This window comes from Theropithecus gelada, chromosome 19 (assembly GCF_003255815.1).
Source record: "Theropithecus gelada isolate Dixy chromosome 19, Tgel_1.0, whole genome shotgun sequence".
Lineage (NCBI taxonomy): Eukaryota > Metazoa > Chordata > Mammalia > Primates > Cercopithecidae > Theropithecus > Theropithecus gelada.
The window spans coordinates 2,317,484-2,335,895 of NC_037687.1; the positions used below are offsets into that span (position 1 = coordinate 2,317,484).

The 18,412-nt window shown below is 51.8% G+C and overlaps 1 protein-coding gene across 1 annotated transcript in view; it reads left to right on the top strand.

Moving 5' to 3' along the window:
* Window positions 1-8,213: 8,213 nt before the first annotated feature.
* The window catches only part of TMPRSS9 (transmembrane serine protease 9), a 36,274-nt gene continuing 26,075 nt past the window's right edge, over window positions 8,214-18,412 (top strand). Inside the window, exons 1-2 of the mRNA XM_025367729.1 lie at window positions 8,214-8,355; window positions 14,140-14,267. Coding sequence (XP_025223514.1) covers window positions 8,214-8,355; window positions 14,140-14,267 — 270 coding nt within the window. The remainder of the gene's footprint in view (window positions 8,356-14,139; window positions 14,268-18,412) is intronic.

Sequence of the window (18,412 nt, forward strand, 5' to 3'; positions counted from 1 at the left end):
AATGTGCCTTTTCCAGCTCGAATCACAGAAGGGAATCTTGGTGTCTTTTGTTTCTAAACCATCCATCAAGTGATTCTTGGAGATTCTCTGGCTCCTCTGAAGGCCGTTCAACTCAAGTGTAAGAGTAAACGGGAAAGTGTGGTGCGGCCTCACTCCCCGCCACCCCTGCCTCTCTCCGTGCTACCCCTGCCTCTCTCCCCACCGTCCCTGCCTCGCTCCCCACCGTCCCTGCCTCACTCCCCACGGCCCCTGCCTCGCTCCTCACTGCCCCTGCCTCTCTCTCCACCGCCCCTGCCTCGCTCCCCACCGCCCCTGCCTCGCTCCCCACCGGTGGCCCCTGCCTCGATCCCCGCCGCCCCTACCTCACTCCCCATCAATCCCGCTACATCTCTCCTTTCTCGTTGGCTCTGGATGGTGGCGGCCAGGCATGGAGTGGCCCTTCCCAGAGGGACACGTTCCCCTGAGGAGGGAAGATTCTGGCTGGGCCCCAGCATAGGATTGCCAGACTCAACAGTAACACATTCAGCACACTCGGAGACATTAGAATTTCAGACATGTATTTATTCATTCATCCATTATTTTGAGATGGCGTCTCGCTCTGTCACCCAGGCTTGAGTGCAGTGGCGCAATCTCGGCTCACTGCAACCTCTGCCTCCCAGCTTCAAGAGACTGACCTGTCTCAGGCTCCCGTGTAGCTGGGACTACAGGTGTGCAACATCATGCCTGGCTAATTTTTATATTATTATTTTTTTTTTAGATGGAGTTTTGCTCTCTTTGCTCAGGCTGGAGGGCAATGGCACGATCTCAACTCACCGCAACCTCCTGCTCCTGGGTTCAAGTGATTCTCCTGCCTCAGCCTCCTGAGTAGCTGGGATTACAGGCATGTGCCACCACGCCCAGCTAATTTTGTATTTTTAGTAGAGATGGGGTTACTAGAGACAGGGTTTCACTGTTGGTCAGGCTGGTCTCAAACTCCTGACCTCAGGTGATCCACCTGCCTCAACCTCCCAGAGTGTTGGGATAACAGGCATGAGCCACAGCACCCAGCCAGAATTTCAGATTAACAACCAAAACATTTCTTTTTTAAACAGGGTCTCACTCTGTGTCGCCCAGGCTGGAGTGCTCACTGCAGCCTCTACCTCTGGGGTTCAAGTGATTTTCCTGCCTCATCCTCCCAAGAAGCTGGAATTACAGGCATGCGTCAACACGCCCGGCTAATTTTTGTAGTTTTGTTAGAGATGGATTTTCACCATGTTGGCCAGGCTAGTCTCAAACTCCTGATGTCAGGGGATCTGCCCGCCTCGGCCTCCCAAAGTGCTGGGATTACAGGCCTGAGCCAGCACACCTGGCCAAAACATTTTTTTAGTAGGAGAGTGTCCCAAATTTCGCACGAGAGAGACATACTTATACTAAAATACAGATTAGGTACAGAATTCTCCAGAGACAGGACCAGATGAGTGGATACACAGACACATACACACAGATGCATACATGCACACAGACGCGACGCACACATGCACACACACGCACACACAGATGCACACACGCAGACACACACAGACCCCACACATGCACCCACACTCACACATGCACACACATAGATGCACACATGCATGCACACAGAACCACACATGTACACACACACATGCACACATAGACCCACACATGCACACACACAGATGCACACATATACAGACGCACACACATACAGACGCACACATGCACACAGACCCACACATGCGCACACACACACAGATGCACACATACACATATACAAATGCACACAGACACACATGCACACACACACAGATACAGACCCACACATACACACACAGATCAACACGCACACACACATGCACGCACAGATGCACACACATGCACACACACACGCACGCACAGATGCACGCACAGATGCACACACAGATGCACATATGCACACACACAGATTGAGATTTATTTTAAAGATTTGGCTCACACCACCGAGGGGCTGCAGGTCTGGAATCTGCAGGGCAGGCTGGAGACCCTGGGAAGAGCCGATGCTGCAGTCTCAAGCCCAAAGGCCATCTGGAGGTAGATTTCCCTCCTTCTGGGGAACCTCAGTCTTTTAAGGCCTTCAACTGATTGGGTGAGGCCCACCACATTACTGCTTTATTCAGTATCTACTGATTTAAATGTTAATTGGACCAGGTACGGTGGCTCATGCCTCTAATCCCAGCACTTTGGGAGGCCAAGGCAGGTGGATCACCTGAGGTCAGGAATTCCAGACCAGCCTGGCCAACATGGTGAAACCTCATCTCTACCAAAAATACAAAAATTAGCCAGGCATGGTGGCAGGCACCTGTAATTCCAGCTACTTGGGAAGCTGAGGCAGGAGAATTGCTTGAACCTGGGAGGCGGAGGTTGTAGTGAGCCGAGCTTATGCCACTGCACTCCAGCCTGGTGACAGAGCAAGAATCTGTCTCAAAAAAAAAAAAAAAAAAAAAAAAAAGTTAATTGGGCTGGATGCAGTGGTGCACACCCATAATCCCGGCACTTTGAGAGGCTGAGGCAGGAGGATGGCTTGAAGCCAGTAGTTCCAGACCAGCCTGGGCAACATCGCAAGACCCCATTGCTACAAAAAAAAATTATGATTTAAAAAATTTTCTTAGAGACCGGGTCTCCCTACGTGACCCAGACTGGTCTTGAGCTCTGGGCTCCAGTGATCCTCCCATCTGGGCCTCCCAAGGTGCTGGAATTATAGGCGTGAGCCACTGCACCCTGATTCTACAAAGAAATTTTTTTTTTTTTTTTTTTGAGACTGAGTCTGGCTCTGTCGCCCAGGCTGGAGTGCGGTGGCCGGATCTCAGCTCACTGCAAGCTCCGCCTCCCGGGTTCACGCCATTCTCCTGCCTCAGCCTCCCGAGTAGCTGGGACTACAGGCGCCCGCCGCCTCGCCCGCCTAGTTTTTTGTATTTTTAGTAGAGACGGGGTTTCACCGTGTTAGCCAGGATGGTCTCGATCTCCTGACCTCGTGATCCGCCCGCCTCGGCCTCCCAAAGTGCTGGGATTACAGGCTTGAGCCACCCGCGCCCGGCCTTCTGTGGGTTCCTAATGGGGAAAAGCGTGTTGGAGGCCAAGCAAGAATCATTCTCCACCCACACAGTGGACACCCACGGGAGCTGAGGCGGAGGGGAGGCAATGAGATCCACCTTTGCAGAAAATGTGGAGGTGATTCACCCCTTTGGAGATAAAGGCGTCCCCGCAGGCTGAGAACATGCAGAGTTTGAGGTTAAGGTCTGTTGGGGTCTCACGAGCGTAAAAGAATGTAAGCTAGGGAACCAGGTGTGGTGGCTCCCACCTGTAATCCCAGCACTTTGGGAGGCCGAGGCAGGCAGATCACCTGGGGTCAGGAGCTCGAGACCACCCTGGCCAACATGGCGAAACCCCATTTCTATGAAAGTACAAAAATTAGCTGGGCGTGGCCAGGTGCGGTGACTCATGCCTGTAATCCCAGCACTTTGGGAGGCCGAGGCAGGCGGATCACAAGGTCAGGAGATCGAGACCATCCTGGCTAACATGGTGAAACCCCATCTCTACTAAAAATACAAAAAATGAGCCGGGTGTGGTGGCGGGCGCCTGTAGTCCCAGCTACTCGGGAGGCTGAGGCAGGAGAATGGCGTGAACCCGGGAGGCGGAGCTTGCAGTAAGCCGAGATCACGCTACTGCACTCCAGCCTGGGTGACAGAGCAAGACTCCATCTCAAAAACATAAACAAACAAAAAAACAAAAAAAGTAGCCGGGCGTGGTGGCGTGCACCTGTAATCCCAGCTACTCAGGAGGCTGAGGCAGGAGAACTGTTTGAACCCGGGAGGCAGAAGTTGTAGTGAGCTGAGATTGTGCCACTGCACTCCAACCTAAGAAAAGAAAAGGCCAGGCACGGTGGCCCACACCTGTAATCCTATAATCCCAGCACTTTGGGAGGCCAAGGCGGGCGGATTACCTGAGACCACCGTGGCTACCTTGGCCCATCCCTTGATGAGAAGGGGTCACAGAGGGTGTGAATCCCAGGAGGTGGGATCCCGGTGCTCCTGGTGGAATCTGCCGCAGGTGTCCCGTTACATCCCTCAGGGGCCGACAGCTGCCCAGTTCTGATAAGGGATCCATGCGACACAGAGGCAGTTTCTCGTGGAAACCCTGGGTGAATCCCCTGCTCCAGCGAGACTGAAAGCGGCAGGAGCACAGATGAAGGTCATGGTGTCGCCGTTGCACACGGCTGCCATCTGGCCGTGTTCTGGGACTCATGTTCGTAAATCCTCTTACATTTCAAAGCCTTAATGATAACCCATCAGTGGGAGATCGCCCAGAATGGTGATAGGCAAATGATTATAAACACCAGAGAGGTGGCCGGGTTCAGCGGCTCACACCTAGAGGTCGAGGCAGGAGGATCACTGGAGGCCAGGAGTTCAAGGCCAGACTGGACAACATAGTGAGACCCCATCTCTACAAAGAAAAAAAAAATTAACCCAGCTGTGGTGGCACACCTGTGGGCCTAGCTACTCTGGAGTCTAAGGCAGGAGGATTGTTGGAGCCTGGGAGGTCAAGGCTGCAGTGAGCTATGATCACACCACTGCACTCCAGCCTGGGTGACAGAGCAAGACCTTGTGTCTAAAAAATAAAAAATAATAAAGATTAGATATCTATTCCAGGGGTCAGGAAGTGATATCCTGTGGACCAGAGCCAGATCTGGTCCTCCCCCTGTTTTCATACAGCCCACCAATCTAAGAATTATTTTTGCATTTTATTATTATTACTGGAGACTGGGTGTCGCTCTGTCACCCAGCCTGGAGTGCCCTGGTGTGACCACAGGTCCTTGCAGCCTCGACCTCCTGGGCTCAAGCAGTCCTCCCACCTCAGCCTCCTGAGTAGCTGGGATCACAGATATGCGCCCCACCACGCCCGGCTAATTTAATTTTTATTTTCTGTCGACATGGGGTCTTGCTACGTTGCCCAGGCTGGTCTCAAACTCCTGGACTCAAGCGATTATCCTGCCGCGGCCTGCCAAAGAGGTGGGATTACAGGCGTGAGCCACCGCGCCCAGCCAGGATTTGAATTTTAGTGTCCATAAAGTGTGACGGGAACATAGTTGTGTCTGATTCTTTACATGTGGTTGGCTGCTTCAGTGTGATAATGGCAGAGTTAAGGGACATAGTCCTGACTGCCTTGTGAGTATGCAAATATTTACTGCCGGCCGGGTGCCGTGGCTCACACCTGTCATCCCAGCACTTTGGGAGGCCAAGGCAGGAGGCCAGGAGTTTGAGACCAGCCTTTCCAATATGGTGAAACTCTGTCTCTACTAAAAATACAAAAATTACCCAGGTGTGATGGCATGCGCCTGTGGTCCCAGCTACTTGGGAGACTGAGGCATGAGAATCACTTGAACCTGAGAGGCGGAGGTTGTAGTGAGCCGAGATCGTGCCACTGCACGGCACACCTGTGGTCCCAGCACTTTGGGAGGCCGAGGAGGGAAGGTTGCCTGAGGTCAGGAGTTCAAAACCAGCCCAGGCAATATAGCAAGATCCCCTCTCTACAAAAAATAGAAGTGGGACCGGGCGCAGTGGCTCACGCCTGTAATCCCAGCACTTTGGGAGGCCGAGGAGGGTGGATCACCTGAGGTCAGGAGTTCAAGACCAGCCTGGCCAACATGGCGAAACCCCCTCTCTACTAAAAATATAAAAATTAGCTGAGCGTGGTACTGGGCACCTGTAATCCCAGCTATTGGGGAGGCTGAGGCAGGAGACTCGCTTGAACCCGGGAGGCAGAGGTTGCAGCGAGCCGAGATTGTGCCACTGCACGACAGCCTGGGCGACAAGAACGAGACTCCATCTTGATTGATTGATTGATTGATTGATTGATAGATAGATAGATAGATAGATAGGCAGGTAGGTAGGTAGATAGATAGATAGACAGACAGACAGACAGACTGACAGACAGATAGATAGATAGGCAGGTTAGGTAGGTAGGTAGGTAGGTAAGTAGATAGATAGGCAGGCAGGTAGGTAGGTAGGTAGGTAGGTAGATAGATAGATAGATAGATAGATAGAAAGAAAAATGAGGCTGGCGTGGTGGCGCACACCTGTGGTCCCAGCTACGGGAGGCTGAGGTAGGAGGACTGCTTAAGTCCAGACTTTTGAAGTTGCAGTGAGCCAGGATCGCACCACAGCACTCCAGTCTGGGCAACAGAGAGACTCTCTCTCTCTCTTTAAAAAAAAAAAAATCGGGGATGATGTGTGAAGGTCAGGAGGAGGACTCTGGGTTCTAGGCTGCTGGAGGGATTTAATGTGTGTGTGGCCAGGGATAATGTAATCTGACGAACATTTCAAAGGCACCTTAACTGCTGTGACTGGCTCACAAAGGGGCAAGGGAGGGAGGAAAGAGGCCAGTCGCTGCAGAGGGGATGCTGGTGACCTGTGCTGGTGGCCTGTCCAGAGCCGTAGCTGCACAGATGGTGAGGAATGACTGGATTAGGAATCTGTTTTGAACGCTGAGCCAACAGGAGTTGTTGATGAGTGTGACAGAAAAAGAGTCTGTGGTCACAAATTCTTTGATTCTCCTCCCTTCGAAAGATGGCACTCAGGCTGGGCGCGGTGGCTCACGCCTGTAATCCCAGTGCTTTGGGCGGCTGAGATGGGAGGATCGCGTGAGGTCAGGAGTTTGAGACCAGCTTGGGCAACATAGGAAAACCCCCCCTCTACAAAAAAAAAAAAATTAGCCGGGTGTAGTGGCACACACATGTGGTCCCAGCTACTAGGAGGCTGAGGTGGGAGGATCGCTTGAGCACAGGAGGTGGAGGCTGCAGTGAGCTGTGATCATACCACTGCACTCCAGCCTGGGCAGCAGAGAAAGACCTTGTCTCAAAAAAAAAAAAAAAAAAAAAGAAGGGGGGGGGGCAGGAGGGTGAGAGTCAGAGAGACTGGAAGAGGCTACACTGTGGCTGTGAAGAGGGAGGAAGGGGCCCTGAGCCTCTGGACGCTGGGAAAGGTGGGAAACGGATTCTCCCAAGTCCCCAGGAGGGCCCAGGCCTGCCCACAGCTTGATGATGAGCCCTGTAAGATGGATCTCAGGCTTCTGACTTTCAGAACTGTGAGATAATAAATCTATTCCATTTTTAATTTTTTTGAGACAGGGTCTGGCTCTGTCACCCAGGCTGGAGTACAGTGGTGCGACCACAGCTCACTGCAGCCTCCACCTCTTGGGCTCAAGCAATCCTCCTGCCTCAGCCTCCTGAGTTGCTAGGATTACAGGCGTGAGCCACCACATCTGGCTAATTTTTGTTTGTTTTCTGTGGAGATGGGGTCTCACTATATTGCCCAGGCTGGTCTCAAATGCTCAAATACTAGGATTACAGGTGTGAGCCACCATGCCTGGCCAATAACTCAGTGTTCCTCTAAGGCCCCAAGTGTGGGGTCCTTTTTTACAGCAGCTCTGGGAACCTCAGACTTATTCTTTCTAGCAGTGGACCCCAGCGACCTACGGGAACCCCTCACCCTCACACAGCGGCCCAGCCGGCAGTCACTTTCCACCTTTTTGTTTTTTTGAGACAGTCTCGCTCTGTCCCCCAGGTTGGAGTGCAGTGGTACATCTCAGCTCACTGCAACCTTTGCCTCCCGGGTTCAAGCGATTCTCCTGCCTCAGCCTCCTGAGTAGCTGGGATTACAGGCTCGTGCCATAATGCCTGACCAATTTTTTGTATTTTTAGTAGAGACAGGGTTTCACTATGTTGGCCAGGCTGGTCTCAAACTCTTGACCTCAAGTGATTCACCCACTTCGGCTGCCCAAAGTGCTGGGATTACAGGCATGAGCCACCGCATCCGGTCTTTTTTTTTTTTGGAAACGGAGTCTCGCTCTGTCACCCAGGCTGGAGTGCAGTAGTGTGATCTCGGTTCACTGCAGCCTCTGCCTCCCGGGTTCAAGCAATTCTCCTGCCTCAGCCTCCCAAGTAACTGGGATTACTGGCATGCACCAACATGCCTGGTCTGGAATTCCTGACCTCGAATGATCCGCCCACCTCAGCCTCCCAAAGTGCTGGGATTACAGGCGTAAGCCACCGTGCCCAGCCATTTTTAAGGGCATAGTTGCAACCCTTGCTTATGGGAAGAGAAGTACCTTCAGCCTCTGACCCCATGTTTCTGTCTTGCTGTGTGGCATCCAGCTTACTGTCTGCGTGTCTCTGAGCCATGGAGTCTACTGTGGCTGATGTACACCTCGTGCCCAGGACAACCAAGGAAGTCCCCACTCCGGACGCTGCATGCTGTCGAGTGACCACCATTGGTGTGGTGGCCACCAGCCTTGTCATCCTCACCCTGGGAGTCCTTTTGGGTAAGTGACTATGGGATTGGCTGGGTTCACAAAACAAGGGGACGTGTGCAAAGTCACCAGGAAGTGACCTGATGCTGTCTCCATGACCATCTTAGAATCAAAGGGCAGTGTCTAGGCGTGGAAATGAAGGCTGCCCTAGGTCAGGCGGGTGGGCGGGGAGTGGAGCGGGTGAGTTCCTGCGTGCGTCAGTTTTCCCAATTAAAGAAGCTCCCAAAGGAAGTTTTCACAGCTGGGATGACAGAGAAACTCAGACAGGGAAATGATCTTGTTTTAAATTTTGGCAAATCAGCAAAATACCCAAAAGAATTTTTATAAAACCGAGCAATTGGGCTGGGCGTGGTGGCTCCCGCCTGTAATCCCAGCACTTTGGGAGGCTGAGGCGGAAGGACCATCAGAGCCCAGGAGTTTGAGACCAGTCTGGGCAACATGATAAAGCCCTGCCTCTACAGAAAATACAAAAAATTACGCAGGCATGGTGGCGCCTGTAGTCCCAGCTGCTCAGGAGGCTGAGGCAGGAGAATCACTTGAACCTGGGAGGCAGCGGTTGCAGTGAGCTGAGATGGCACCACTGCACTCCAGCCTGGGTGACAGAGTGAGACCTTATCTCAAAAAACAATAGGCCGGGCGCGGTGGCTCAAGCCTGTAATCCCAGCACTTTGGGAGGCCGAGGCGGGTGGATCACGAGGTCAGGAGATCGAGACTATCCTGGCTAACATGGTGAAACCCCGTCTCTACTAAAAAAAAATACAAAAAACTAGCCGGGCGTGGTGGCGGGCGCCTGTAGTCTCAGCTACTTGGGAGGCTGAGGCGGGAGAATGGCGTGAACCCGGGAGGCGGAGCTTGCAGTGAGCCGATATCATGCCACTGCACTCCAGCCTGGGAGACAGCAATACTCCGTCTCAAAAAATAAAAAAATAAAAAATAATAATAAAAAATAAGGCCAGGCGCAGTGGCTCACACCTGTAATCTCAACATTTTGGGAGGCCGAGATGAGCAGGTCATGAGGTCAGGAGTTCGAGACCAGCCTGACCAACATGGTGAAACCCCATCTCTACTAAAAATACAAAAAAAAAAGAGAAAGAGAGAGAGAGAGAGAGAGAGAGAGAGAGGACGGGAGGGGAGGGGAGGAAAATAAATAGCTGGGATGGTGGTACATGCCTGTAATCCCAGCTACTTGGGAGGCTGAGGCGGGAGAATTGCTTGAACCCAGAAGGCAGAGGTTGCAGTGAGCCAAGATCATGCCCTTGCATTTCAGCCTGGGTAACAGAGCAACTCTAGCTTTAAAAAAAAAAAAGTTTTAACATTTAAATGATTATAATAAACAGTAATTTATGGAGAAATGCTCTTGTGTGGCAAAATAGTAAGTTGGAGATCCTTTGAGAATCCTCCTAATTTTTTTTTTTTTTAAATATTTGTGGAACTTCTCAAACTCCCAGAGCCAGACACGTTTGACTGAGGCCCTCTAGTGGCCATGGGTACCAAGTGCAATATAATTTGGGTTCCTCCTGTGAGTATATTTGCGTGTGCATGAGGGTGTGCATGAGGGTGTGCACGGTGCACACGTGTTCATCGGCATGCGTTTGTGTGTGCATGCATGTGTGTGTCTGCATGTGTATTGTGCATGGATGTGTGTGCGTGTGTTCGTCCTCACACTAGTAAGAGGCAGGGGCAGGGCAGAGTTTCTCATCTACATTCTAACAAATACGTTTTGGGAAAAACGGATAGATATAATTTCCATCAGGATCCCCCGAAACCACAGGAAGTCTTTTGTTTTGTTTTGTTTTGTTTTGAGATGGAGTCTCATTCTCTGTCTCCCAGGCGTTGACAGAGTACAATGGCACTATCTCAGCTCACCGCAACCTCCACCACCCGGGTTCAAGCAATTCTCCTGCCTCAGCCTCCCAGGTAGCTGAGATTACAAGTACGCGCCACCATGCCCAGGTAATTTTCGTATTTTTAGTAGAGACGGGGTTTTGCCATGTTGGCCAGTGCTGGAAGTCTTTTAAGAACCACTTAAGGCCAGGTGTGGTGTCTCACACCTGTAATCCCAGCACTCTGAGAGGCTGAAGCAGGAGGATCACCTGAGCCCAGGAGTCCGAGAGCAGCCTGGGCAACATAGCGAGACCCAGTCTCCACAAAAAATTAAATAATAAAAACAAGAAGTATTTAAAATTAAAATTTTAAAATGTTTTAAACGAAAATGAGTGGTTGTACGTGCCTGTAGTCCCTGCTACTCAGGAGACTGAGGAGAGAGGATTACTTGAGCCCAGCAGTTTGAGCCTGCAGTGAGCTATGATCACACCACTGCACTCCAGCTTAGCAGAGTGACACTCTGATAAAAAAATAAAAAATAGCCGGCCGCGGTGTCTCACGCCTGTAATCCCAGCACTTTGGTAGGCCGAGGCAGGGAGATCACATGAGGTCAGGAGTTCGAGACCAGCCTGGCCAACATGGTGAAACCCCGTTTTTACTAAAAATCCAAAAAATTAGCCAGGGGTGGTGGTGGGCACCAGTTAATCCCAGCAACTTGGGAGGCTGAGGCAGGAGAACCACTTGAACCCGGGAAGCAGAGGTTGCCGTGAGCTGAGATGGCGCCATTGCACTCCAACCTGGGCAATAAGAGAAAAACACCATCTCAAAAAATAAAAATAAATAAATAAATGAGAGAGAAAAAGAAAATGATGCCAGGCGTAGTGGCTCACACCTGTAATCCCAGGACTCTGGGAAGCTGAAACGGGAGGATTGCTTGAGCCCAGGAGTTCCAGATCAACCTGGGCAACATGGCGAAACCCTGTCTCTACAAAAAATACAAAAAATTAGCCAGGGCCAGGCGCGGTGGCTCACACCTGTAATCCTACCACTTTGGGAGCCTAAGGTGGGCAGATCACGAGGTCAGGAGTTCGAGACCATCCTGGCCAATATGGTGAAACCCCGTCTCTACTAAAAATACAAAAATTAGCTGGGCATAGTGGCACGCACCTCAAATACCAGCTACTCGGGAAGCTGAGGCTGGAGAATTGCTTGAACCCAGGAAGTGGAGGTTGCAGTGAGCCAAGATCGTGCCACTGCACTTTAGCCTGGGCAACAGAGTGAGACCCTGTATTTAAAAAAAAAAAAAAAAAAGGGCCAAGCACGGTGGCTCACGCCTGTAATCCCAGCACTCTGGGAGGTTGAGGCGGGCAGATCATGAGGTCAGGAGATCAAGACCATGCTGGCCAACATGGTGAAACCCCGTCTCTACTAAAATACAAAAAAAATTAGCCGGGCGTGGTGGCGTGCGCCTGTAATCCCAGCTACTCAGGAGGTGGAGGCAGGGGAATCGCTTGAACCTGGGAGGCGGAGGATGCAGTGAGCCAAGATCATGCCATTGCACTCCAGCCTGGCAACAGAGTGAGACTCTGTCAAGAAAGAGAGAGAGAGAGAGAGAAAGCAAGCCAGCCAACTAGGCGGATGGCGGGCGCCTGTGGTCCCAGCTACTTGGGAGACTGAGGCAGGAGGATCACCTGAGACCAGGAGGTCGAGGCTGCTGTGAGCTGTGATTGCACCACCGCACTGAAGCCCGAACAATAGAGACCCTGTCTCAAAGAAATAAGACATTTTAAAAAATAAAAATGAGAATTCAGCCCTTCCCGAACAGCTCACCGTTTTAGCTGGAGATGTCAGGAGAGGCTGAGTGGAGAGCGGGGGACATTCTGAACTATTTCTGCAACTTCCTGAATCTGCAGTTGTTTCAGAGTGAAGACTCACAGAGTGAGGTTGGGACACAGAGGCGGGGCAATTCAGTCCACCCACCAGGGTGCTCGTGTTTCTTTATTTTTAGTTTCTTGAACGAGAAAGCATACCGTTTTTAGAATTGGTTCAGAATATTCTATCTACTGAATATATGACTATGTAAATAGCCATCTAGCATATCTATCCATTTAGGATAATCGGAAGTGGGCCCCAGCTTTCACAGATCACGTGGTTGCTATTTGCATCTTGTAAGTGTTGTAATTATGGCCATTTTTTTTTTTTTTATTTGGCTGGTGTGCACTTCTGGTAGTTTTAACGTATTTTTGACCAAAACTCGTGCTCTCATGGTTTCTGTGGTTGCTCTCGTAGTTTTTATTTAGAATTTTTTCTGCTGCTTGACTCAGCATAGGAATTTTTTTATGACATTATTTTTGCTATACTTTGTATTTTGGGCACAACATAGGCAACAGCTAAAACCCAGTGCTTTCTGCCAGGCGCAGGGGCTACTGCCTGTCATCCTAGCACTTTGGGAGGCCGAGGAAGGCAGATCACCTGAGGTCAGGAGTTCCAGACCAGCCTGGCCAACATGGAGAAACCTCATCTCTACTAAAAATACAAAAATTAAGGCTGGGTGCAGTGGCTCACACCTGTCATCTCAGCACTTTGTGAGGCTGAGGCGGGCAGATCACCTGAGGTCAGGAGTTCCAGACCAGCCTGGCCAACATGGTGAAACCCAGTCTCTACTAAAAATGCAAAAAAACTAGCCAGATGTGGTGGTGCACGCCTGTAATCCCAGCTACTCAGGAGGCTGAGGCAGGAGGATTGCTTGAACCCAAGAGCCAGAGGTTGCAGTGAGCCGAGATCACATCACTGCACTCCAGCCTGGGCGACAGAGCGAGACCCTATCTCAAAACAAACAAGGTTGGGCGCAGTGGCTCACGCCTGTAATCTCAGCACTTTGAGAAGCCAAGGCTGGCGGATCATCTGAGGTCAGGAGTTCAAGACCAGCCTGACCAACATGGAGAAACCCCGTCTCTACTAAAAATACAAAAATTAGCTGGGCGCCGGGCGCGGTGGCTCAAGCCTGTAATCCCAGCACTTTGGGAGGCCGAGACGGGTGGATCACGAGGTCAGGAGATCGAGACCATCCTGGCTAACACGGTGAAACCCCGTCTCTACTAAAAAAATACAAAAAACTAGCCGGGCGAGGTGGCGGGCGCCTGTAGTCTCAGCTACTCGGGAGGCTGAGGCAGGAGAATGGCGTGAACCCGGGAGGCGGAGCTTGCAGTGAACTGAGATCTGGCCACTGCACTCCAGCCTGGGCGACAGAGTGAGACTCTGTCTCAAAAAAAAAAAAAAAAAAAAAAAAAAAAAATTAGCTGGGCATGGTGGTACATGCCTGTAGTCCCAGGCACTACTCGGGAGGCTGAGGCAGGAGAATCACTTGAACCCGGGAGGCGGAGGTTGCAGTGAGCTGAGATGGCACCACTGCACTCCAGCCTGGGCAACAAGAGCAAAACTCTGTCTCAAAACAAACAAACAAACCAGTGGTTTCTAAAGATGACCTCATGGAACTGTGGCCGGACAGTCCTGATGGCCTTTGGCTGTGCTCATGTCCCTGCAGCAGGAGGTGGGATCTGTCATTTCACCATCTCCTGATGCCATTCCAGCGGTTACTCCCTGAAGTCAGCTCAGATCCTGGGCCAGGCACTACATGGGAGACAGGCATGAGCAGGACCTCTTCCTGCCTTCGAGGAAAACGCGGGGGGCGTCTGGGGCTCACCTGGCTGTCACCCACCTTGTACTGTACCTGGGAACCTCCGGGGGGGTGGCTGTAGAATTCAGCGCCAAACCAGAATGCTTTTGGGAGTTGAGGGAGAGCCCTGTGAGTACCTATTCAGGGCAGCCACAGGGGCGTTGGCCACCCCACTGCGAGTCGGGAGTGACCACCAGGGTGTGTGGGCACAGACAGGGCGGGTCCTGGGCGGCAGCTCAGTGGAGGCCTGAGCCCCCAAAGGTGGGCTCTCTCACGGCCCCTGGTCTCGTCCCCAGCCTTTCTCTCTACACAGGGCGTCCATGTGGACCACACAGCCGAGCTGCGGGGAATCCGATGGGCCAGCAGTTTGCGGCGGGAGGCCTCGGACTATCACCGCACACTGACGCCCACCCTGGAGGCACTGGTGAGGGTGGTCTGTGTTTGGGGGCCAGGGAGGAAAAGCGGATGGCCAGGGCTTTGACTTGGAGCTGCTTTCCATGTGGGAGGGAGGCAGGCCGGAGGCAAGGAGGCTGAGGTGGAGGCTGTGAGACTGGGAGGCCAGGCCATGGGGGAGGGGAAAGGACGAGGCCAGGTGGTCAAGGCAGATACCTGCAAGGCAGAGCTGTATCCACTGAGGACAGACTCACATGGAATTGATTTTAGGCCACATTTAGAAGTTTGTTTTTTTTTTGAGACGGAGTCTCGCTCTGTCGCCCAGGCTGGAGTGCAGTGGCTGGATCTCCGCTCACTGCAAGCTCCGCCTCCCGGGTTCACGCCATTCTCCTGCCTCAGCCTCCCAAGTAGCTGGGAGTACAGGCACCCGCCACCACGCCCGGCTAATTTTTTGTATTTTTAGTAGAGACGGGGTTTCACGGTGTTAGCCAGGATGGTCTTGGTCTCCTGACCTCGTGATCCGCCTGTCTCGGCCTCCCAAAGTGCTGGGATTACAGGCATGAGCCACTGCACCCGGCTTTTTTTTTTTTTTTTTTGAGATGGAGTCTCACTCTGTCGCCCAGGTTGGAGTACAGTGGAATGACCTCTGCTCACTGTAACCCCTGCTGCCCAGGTTCAAGTGATTCTCCTGCCTCAGCCTCCCAGGTAGCTGGGATTACAGGTGCACGCCACCACATCCAGCTGATTTTGTATTTTTAGTAGAGACGGGGTTTCATCATGTTGGCCAGGATGGTCTCGAACTGCTGACCTCAAATGATCCTCCTGCCATGGCCTCCCAAAGTGCTGGGATTACAGGCATGAGCCACCATGCCTGGCCCTCCACATTTAGAGTTTTATATTTTATTCTAAAGGGGAATCACAGCCCTCATGCATAGCTGGGGGAATGTATTTTATTTTATTTTATTTTATTTTATTTTATTTATTTATTTTTTTTTGAGACGAAGTCTCGCTCTGTCACCCAGGCTGGAGTACAGTGGCCGGATCTCAGCTCACTGCAAGCTCCGCCTCCCGGGTTCACGCCATTCTCCTGCCTCAGCCTCCCGAGCAGCTGGGACTACAGGCGCCCGCCACCTCGCCCGGCTAGTTTTTTTGTATTTTTAGTAGAGACGGGGTTTCACCGCGTTAGCCAGGATGGTCTCGATCTCCTGACCTCATGATCCGCCCGTCTCGGCCTCCCAAAGTGCTGGGATTACAGGCTTGAGCCACCGCGCCCGGCCTCTTTTATTTTTTTGAGACGGAGTCTCACTCCATCGCCCAGGCTGAAGTGCAGTAGTGCGACCTTGGTTCACTGCCACCTCCGCCTCCCGGGTTCAAGCAATTCTCCTGTCTCAACCTCCTCAGTAGCCAGGGTTACAGGCACCCACCACCAAACCTAGCTAATTTTGTATTTTTACTAGAGATGGGGTTTCACCATATTGGCCAGGCTTGTCTTGAACTCTTGACCTCAAGTGATTCACCTTCCTTGGCCTCCCAAAGTGCTGGGATGACAGGTGTGAGCCACTGCACCCAGCCTGGAGGAACGTAAAATGAGGCATTCCTGGAAAGCAGGAAAAAGGAAAAAATAATACAGTGATGCACGCCGGGCGCGGTGGCTCATGCCTGTCATCCCAGCACTTTGGGAGGCCGAGGCAGGCGGATCACCTGAGGGCAGGAATTTGAGACCAGCCTGGCCAACATGGAGAAACCCCATCTCTACTAAAAATACAAAATTAGCCGGGCGTGGTGGTGCATGCCTGTAATCCCAGCTACTCGGGAGGCTGAGGCAGGAGAATCGCTTGAACCCGGGAGGTGGAGGTTGCGGTGAGCTGAGATTGCGCCACTGCACTCCAGCCTGGGCGACAAGAGTGAAACTCCGTCTCAAAAACAAACAAACAAACAAACAAAAAAACAGTAGTGCAGCTGCATGGAAAACAGGCTGGCAGCTCTTTAAATGGTTACACATAGTGACCATGTGATCCACAGTTCCACTGCTGAGGGTCTACCCGACAGAAGTCAACAGATATATCCAGGCCGGGCACAGTGGCTCATGCCTGTCATCCCAGCACTTTGGGAGACCGAGGTGGGTGTATCATGAGGTCAGGAGATCGACACCAGCCTGGCCAACATGGTGAAACCCCGTCTCTACTAAAAATACAAAAATTAGCCAGGCATGGTGGCACACGCCTGTAATCCCAGCTACTTGGGAGGCTGAGGCAGGAGAATCGCTTGAACCTGGGAGGCAGAGATTGCTGTGAGCTGAGATTGCGCCACTGCACTCCCACCTGGGTGACAGAGTGAGACTCCGTCTCAAAAAACCCAAACCAAACAAAAAATGTATGTCCACACGAAAACCCATGTGTGGATGTTCATGGCAGCATGGCTCATAACAGGTAATGATGGAAACTCAGATATCACGAACGGATGAACGGGGAAGCAGCGTGGCCATCCACACACTGGAATATGACTCAGCCAGGAAAAGGAGCCAGGCCCGGACACAGGGCATAGCAAATTATATCTCAATGGAAAAAAAAAAAAGTTTTCCATTTTATTCTAAGAGAAACAGACGTGTGGCCATATCAGCAATCGTGTATTAAAAAGAGCACTCCAGGCGGGCATGGTGGGTGCCTCACATTTGTAATCCCAGCACTTTGGGAGGCCGAGGCGGGTGGATCACCTGAGGTCAGGAGTTCGAGACCAGCCTGAGCAACATGGCAAAATCCCATCATTACTAAAAACACAAAAATTAGCCTGGTGTGGTGGTGTGTGCCTGTAATCCCAGCTACTCGGGAGGCTGAGGTGGGAGGATTGCTTGAGCCCAGGAGGTGGAAGTTGCAGTGAGCCGAGATTGCGCCATTGCACTCCAGCCTGGGTGACAGAGCGAGACTCCATCTCAAAAAATAATAATTAAAAAAAAAACAAGCTGGGCACAGTGGCTTACGCCTGTAACCCCAGCAATTTGGGAGGCCGAGGTGGGTGGATCACGAGGTCAGGAGTTCAAGACCAGCCTGGCCAACATAGTGAAACCCTGTCTATACTAAAAAATACAAAAAATTAGCCGGGCATGGTGGTGTATGCCTGTAATCCCAGCTACTTGGGAGGCTGAGGCAGGAGAATTGCTTAAATCTGGGAGACGGAAGTTGCAGTGAGCCGAGATTGTGCCGTTGCACTCCACCCCAGGTGGCAGAGCAAGACTCTGTCTCAAAATAATAATAACAACAATAAAAAATTTAAAAATAAAACTTAAGTCTGGGTGTGGTGGCTCACAACTGTAATTCCAGCACTGTGGGAAGCCGAGGCAGGCGGATCATGAAGTCAGGAGTTCGAGAACAGCCTGGCCAACATAGTGAAACCCCATTTCTACTAAAAATACAAAAAATTAGCTGTGCATGGTGGCGGGCACCTGTAATCCCAGCTACTTGGGAGGCTGAGGCAGCAGAATCGCTTGGACCTGGGAGACGGACGTTGCGGTGAGTGGAGATTGCACTACTGTACTCCAGCCTGGGCGACAGAGCAAGACTCCATCTCAAATAAATACATACATACATACATACATACAAATAAAAATTTATTTTTTTTGGGGGGGGGGATGGAGTCTCGTTCTGTTGCCCAGGCTGGAGTGCAGTGGCGCAATCTTGGCTCACTGCAAGCTCTGCCTCCCAGGTTTACGCCATTCTCCTGCCTCAGCCTCTCGAGGAGCTGGGACTACAGGCGCCCGCCCCCATGCCCGGCTAATTTTTTGCATTTTTAGTAGAGACGGGGTTTCACCATGTTGGCCAGGCTGGTCTCAAACTCCTGACCTTGTGATCCACCCTCCTTGGCCTCCCAAAGTGCTGGGATTACAGGCGTGAATAATTTTAAAATTTAAAACAATAAATAAAAGGAAATGCTTTCCCATGAAACCAACCCCGAGGCCGGGCGCGGTGGCTCAAGCCTGTAATCCCAGCGCTTTGGGAGGCCGAGACGGGCGGATCACAAGATCAGGAGATCGAGACCATCCTGGCTAACATGGTGAAAGCTCGTCTCTACTAAAAAATACAAAAAACTAGCCGGGCGAGGTGACAGGCGCCTGTAGTCCCAGCTACTCAGGAGGCTGAGGCAGGAGAATGGCGTGAACCCGGGAGGCGGAGCTTGCAGTGA